Source organism: Miscanthus floridulus, unplaced genomic scaffold (assembly GCF_019320115.1).
Source record: "Miscanthus floridulus cultivar M001 unplaced genomic scaffold, ASM1932011v1 fs_892_3_4, whole genome shotgun sequence".
In the NCBI taxonomy this organism is placed as follows: Eukaryota; Viridiplantae; Streptophyta; class Magnoliopsida; order Poales; family Poaceae; genus Miscanthus; species Miscanthus floridulus.
Window position 1 is genome coordinate 51,280 of NW_027097413.1, and position 6,381 is coordinate 57,660.

The following is a 6,381-nucleotide window of genomic DNA, read 5'->3' on the forward strand; positions in this document are numbered from 1 at the left end:
CAATAATTTCAGAAGCGTCAAGATTTCCCATTGGGCCGAGGAAATAGGAGTCGGAATTGGCAGCATAGGGGATCAAAATCTGGCTCTTGTATTCCTTTAGAAGATGATTGAAATCAGAGGGGAATAAATCAAAAAGGGAGCGGGAGAATAAGATGAAAGTTGCCGAATATAAGTAAAGTTTACCTCTGGGATTTCATCCTGGGTCGCCATTGAAGATTTGAAGGAGGTCCGAGGTTGCGCTGAAAGCTTGAGTTTTTGGGCAGCGGCTGCGGTTTTGAACGGTGATGACCTAGGAGGATGAAAGAGCTTATGGTCAATTTCAGAATAAAACAACTTTTATCCCGAAATTGAGGGGGCATGTGTTAACACTGGATTTTGGTCAATTCTGGAAGATGACAGGTAGACCCACATGCGGGAAGAAGAGTGTTCGGCAAACAATGCAAGCGGTCGGCTAAATGCTTGTGCGGTCGGTTATTCTGGAAGGCGGTAACTCCATTCGGGAAAACAGAAGATGGCAGGCAAGACCGATCGGAAAGATGAGAGTTGTATTAATAAAGGAATCTATAAGTTTAGGGTAAGGAATCGTAAGTTTCCAAGTTTGTTTAGAAGTTCCTTTGTAAATCATAGTCCTTTGGGACTCACATTTTGTCTAGGGTATAAATATTGACCCTCGACCATTGTAATAAGGGTTCACAACCAAATCAATACAACCGGCCCCGTGCCAACTTTCGAGTCCTTTTGTCGTGTCGTCGAGTTCTTCGAGAGGAGTCATCGATCCGTCGACCTCCGTAAGTTCTGACAACCTTGTTATCATGTCTAGTATCATGCGGTGGATTTAGACGTGATGCAAGTAGTCTTGTTTGTTTTTCAATGATCGTGCGGCGGATCTTTGCTTGACAATCAAGAAGTCTTTGCTTATGCTTTGCTTAGGAGTAAATACCGTGCGGCAGGCGTTTGTTCAATACGCTTAGTGAAAGCAAGATAGTTATCGGCTCTATTAGATATGGCAAATCTAAATAGATTCATTAAGTTATCCAGTGTTGCATGTTTTAAATATTTTATATATTTGTAACACACTTCTGCCCGATCTAGATCAATATTGTTCGGCCCTCCCTTATGGTTTTATTCGCGCTTCAATGATCATTGTTTTCGTATTACCTTCGCAAATAGATAATACGCTCGTAATGGCTGAGTTATTTTGATCTAGATTGTCACATGTCGTGGGTTCGTGTATTTTAATTACGTTTAAGCTTTTACGAAACTAGGTGTCGTGTGGCAGATGCAGGTTTTTAGATTAGTTTGAATGTATTTATTTGCACGTTCCTGCTTCATGGACCCCAACTCGGCTAGATTGCCGAGCTTGGTTATGCATTAACTCATAATCAATTTCACTTGTTCAAACATGTCTTCCCATGCACGTATATTCGGCAATCAGATCTCCACGTGCATTTATCTTATCATTAGCTGAATGGTTTATGAACTCATTGGCAGACAGCTCTCTATAGCTATATGTCGTTGTAAGTGGCTTCAGGGCCGTATATGTGGAACTGTCGGGTAATACCAGACATGTTCCGGTTTGACATTTAATTATTTTGTCCCTTGTTAGTTTTCAGGTCAAACTGACTGGCACGCTTCCGGATAACGAAGCACCCGGGAACCCGATTGAAGCTACGCTTTTCGGCTTGCTGTGTGTGAGGCACAGTGTCACATTTTGTGTCAACAATGGAGTCACGCCAGTGCTGTGACTAGCTTGAGTACGCAGTCCCCAGACTACAGCTAGAAGCTCCTTGAGCCATCTGCCCGGGTGCTTTTCTTCTTTCTGATACAGTCGCTTTTTGAGGGCATCAAGGATCATGCCGTTCGCCCGTTCGACCTAGTCGTTGGCTCTTGGATGGGCGACGGAGACATACTTGACGGAGATGCAACGGTCTTCGTAGAAGTCCCAGAAGTGATAGCCAGTAAACGTAGTTCCAAGATCGGTGATGATGCTGTTTGGTAGACCAAATTTGTGGATGATATCTTCGAATAGCTCCACTGCCTTCTTTGCAGTAGCTGAGACGAGCGGTTTATATTCAATCCACTTGGAGAACTTGTCGATGGCAACATATACATACCAGAAACCACCTGGTGCTGGTTTGAAAGGGTCGATCATGTCCAATCCCCAGCATGCGAAGGGCCAGGAAGCTGGGATGGTTTGCAGCTCATGCGCCGGCACGTGTATTTGCTTAGCGAAGAATTGGCATCCTTCACAACATCGGACGAGGTCTTCTGCATCAGTGATGGTTGTGGGCCAATAAAACCCAGCTCGAAAAGCCTTGCCGACCAGTGTTCTCGAGGCCGTGTGGTTGCCGCAGGAACCAGAGTGAATTTCGAGAAGTAGCTTAACTCCCTCTTTTTGGGTAATGCATTTCTACAGTATCCCTTCCTTAGCACTTTTCCTCATCAAGCTTCCGTCCACCAACACATAAAGCTTGCTTTGATGAACTAGGCATTCAGTTTCAGTCTTGTCGGCGGGTACCTCGGCACTGGTGAGGTACTTGATGAATTGCTCCCTCCAATCGGCGACCGGCGAAGGTACCGCAAGTACCAACTGCTCGTAGGGGGAACCTCTTTGACTTCCTTATCTTCTTTTATGGATGGCACCGGGAGATCTTGAACAAAAACCCCTGGCGGTATCACGGCGCGAGAAGAGCCCAGCTTGGATAAGTGATCGGCGAGTTGATTTTGGTCACGTACCACATGGTGATACTCGATGTCGTAGAATTTTCCTTCGAGTTTCCTAATTTCGGTGTAGTATGCATCCATCTTCTCACTAGAACAGGACCAGTCCTTGTTGAGCAGGTTGATAACTAGCGCGGAGTCCCTGTACACCATGAGGCATTTGACGCCGAGCTCGACGGCTATACGGAGACCATGGAGACAAGCTTCGTATTCCGTGGCGTTGTTGGAGGCTGAAAAGTGTATACGGAGTACATAGCGTAGCTTATCCTTGGTTGGCGTAATGAATAGAATGCCCGCACTAGCGCCATTGATGTTAAGGGCGCCGTCGAAGAACATCACCCAGTGTTCGGGGCAAGTAGCGGCGATGGGCTCTTGGATCTCGGTCCATTCAGCAATGAAATCAGCGAGCGCCTATGACTTAATGGTAGGTCTGCTTCTAAATTCGATGGAATATGTGCCGAGCTCAACAGCCTACTTAATGATGTGGCCATTGGCCTCTTTGTTGTGGAGAATGTCCCCTAGAGGGAACTCAGTGACCACGGCGATCTTGTAGTATTCAAAGTAGTGTCGGAGTTTGCGCGACGTAATAAGAATGGCGTATAACAACTTTTGTACCTAAGGATAATGAGTTTTGGGCTCATTGAGTACCTCGCTGATGAAGTAAACCGGACGTTGTACTTTATAGGCGTGCCCGGCCTCCTCGCGTTCGACGACAATAGCTATGCTCACGACGCGAGAAGTGGCGACGATGTATATTAGCAGAGTCTCATCTGGTCTTGGCGCTGTCATGATCGGCGGCTTTGTTAAAAACACCTTGAGCTGCTCAAAAGCTGAGTCTGCTTCTTCTGACTAGGAGAAACGCTTGAAGGCCTTGAGGAGTTTGAAGAATGGTAGCCCTTTTTCGCCGAGGCGTGATATGAAATGACTTAAAGCAGCCATGCAGCCTGTAAGCTTCTGTATATCCTTGACGCATGTCGGCCGTTTCATATTGGTGATGGCAGAGACCTTATCAGGGTTAGGTTTGATACCTCGAGCATTGACGATGTAGCCCAGCAGTATAACGGATGGAACTCCAAAGACGCACTTTGAAGGGTTCAGCTTCCATCGGTGCTTGTTCAGGTTGGCGAAGGTTTGTTCGAGGTTGGCGATAAGGTCATCGACTGTCTTGGTCTTGACGACCACAACATCGATGTAGGCTTCGACGTTGCGGCCAATCTGTTGGTCGAGGCACATCTGGATGGCCCTTTGATAGGTAGCCCTAGCGTTCTTGAGTCCAAAGGACATAGTTTTGTAGCAGTATGCACCGAAAGGCGTAATGAATGATGTCTTGATCTGGTCTTCTTCCTTGAGGGAGATCTGATGATAGCCGGAGTAACAGTCAAGGAAGGAGAGTAGTTCACAGCCAGCGGTAGAGTCTACAACCTCGTCTATCCGAGGCAAGCCGAAGGGGTCTTTAGGGTAGTGTTTGTTAAGATCAGTATAATCAATGCACATTCTCCATTCTTTATTCTTTTTTCGAATGAGAATAGGGTTTGCTAACCAATCTGGATGATACACTTCTTTTATAAACCCGACAGCTAAGAGCCATTTTATTTCTACCCTAATAGCCTCCTTCTTGTCTGGCGCGAATCGGCGGAGTTTCTGCTTGATCAATTTGACGGTCGGCGAGACATTCAAGTAGTGCTCGATCTTCTCCCATGGTACCCCCAACATGTCTACAGGTTTCCAAGCAAACACATCGGCGTTGGCACATAGGAAGGAGACGAGCGCGCTTTTCTATTTGGGGTCAAGGTGAGCCCCAATCTTCACAGTCTTGGAGACGTCGTTGAGGCCGAGGTCGACCTCCTTGATTTCCTTGGACTTGCGGAGGCACACGGAAGCTCTAGCTCTGGGATCTCCATGTCATCGACAGGCGCTATCTTGGCTTCGGCGACCACGCTAGCCATCTGGATGGAGAGGTCGATGGCTTCGACGAGAGCGAGACTCTCTATCTTGCAGGCGTAGGCAACGGAGAGGTTGGCCCGTAGAGCCAAGACTCCTGTAGGCGAAGGCATCTTCATCACTAGATATGTGTAGTGTGGTATGGCCATGAACTTGGCCAGAGCTGGCCGGCCAAGTATGGCGTGGTAGGCGGTGTCGAAGTCGGCGACGTAGAAGTTGATATGCTCGACGCGGTAGTTGCTTGCTGTGCCGAACTATACTGGTAGGGTGATCTCTCCAAGTGGTCTGGATGTCCTTCTAGGTACCACACCCTAGAAGGAGGAGTCTAAGGGTGTGAGATCTGTTATCGCAAGGCCCAACTCCCTTAGGGCCCCGGTGAATAGTACATTCAAAGCACTGCCACCGTCAACGAGGACTTTTCTAAAGAGCACCTTCTGGATGGTTGCGTCGAGGACAAGGGGGAAACGCCCTGTGTAGGGTATATCTGCCCACTGGTCGGCCCTACTAAAGGTGATGGGGACCTCGGACCATGGGCGATAGCTGGGGTCAGCGGTGGTTTCCTCTAAAGTGACGGCGAGCACTCGTCGGGCGGCGAGCTTCTGTTCTCTTCTACTCTCAGTGGAGGCGAGGCCCCTGAAGATGGTGGCGACCACCTTATCGTGGTCCTGAAAGTCATTGTTGTTGCCCCTAGGTGGTCGGCGACCTTCGGCTCCATCGTTGGCGTCGTCATCGAGTCTCTTGTCCTGGAACTCCTTAGCCAAGCCAATGCAGTCCTTCATCTTGTGTTTGGTGTTCTTGTGAAGAGAGCACGGGCCGTCGAGGATTTTTTGGTACTGTTAGTCATAGTTGCGCTTGGCGCGAGGTTGATTGACGGCGGCGATGATGTGTTCTGGTCGGCGGCGGCGATTTTGGCTAGGCCTGTGTCCTCCTGTCCGATCACGGCCGCTGTCACGATGGTAGCTGCGGTCGTCGGGGCGGCGGTCGCTGTGGCGTTGGTCGTTAGGGCGATCGTCGTAACGGTGAGACGGGCGCTGAGTGCCTGCATCCTCGTTGAAATGCACCTCGGCTTCCTCGACGTCGACGTACTGATTAGCGGTAGTTATCATTTCACCGATACCGGTGGGCGGCTTGTGGTTGAATTTGGAGCGAAGCTCGTGATGGTAGAGTCCTCGGATAAAGGTGGTGATGACTTCAGCTTCCGTGATGTTGGGAATAGAGTTCCTCATCTCGAAGAAACGCCGGATGTAGCTGCGGAGGAGCTCGGATGGCTTCTGGTTGATGCGGCTGAGATCATGCTTCGTGCCGGGTCGAGTACACGTGGCCATATAGTTGTCGATGAAGACTTTCTTTAGCTCTTCCCATGATCCAATGGAGTTCGGCGCGAGGCTGGTAAACCAGCTCATGGCGGGTGGCATGAGCATGATGGGAAGATAATTCACCATGATGCTGGTGTCTCCCCCGGCAATGCGAACAGTAGTGGCATAGGCCTGTAGCCACTGAGTCAGGTTCATTCTTTCTTCGTAGGGCTTGACCCCGGTGATCTTAAAACCACGGGGCCACCGAAGCGTTCGGAGTGCCCTTGTGAAAGCTGGAGGTCCCTCAGGGTTGTCGACACCGTCGTCTGTGGCGTTGCGGTCGCGGATAGGCTCGAGGGCTGAGTCCGGGTTGTCATACTCCTTTTCGTACTCCTAGCGGCGATGCACTTCGTCTTCATGGCGA

The 6,381-nt window shown here is 49.2% G+C and overlaps 1 protein-coding gene across 1 annotated transcript; it reads right to left on the reverse strand.

Annotated features, from left to right (window-relative positions):
• Window positions 1–5,498: 5,498 nt before the first annotated feature.
• Window positions 5,499–6,065, reverse strand: LOC136533462 (uncharacterized). Its single transcript, XM_066526008.1, has one exon. It carries the CDS (start codon window positions 6,063–6,065, stop codon window positions 5,499–5,501), a length of 567 nt encoding a protein of 188 aa, XP_066382105.1.
• Between the last annotated feature and the right edge of the window lie 316 nt (window positions 6,066–6,381).

Coding starts and splice junctions, on each gene's coding strand:
- LOC136533462 (XM_066526008.1), bottom strand. CDS start 6,065: ATGAGCTGGTTTACCAGCCTCGCGCCGAACTCCATTGGATCATGGGAA.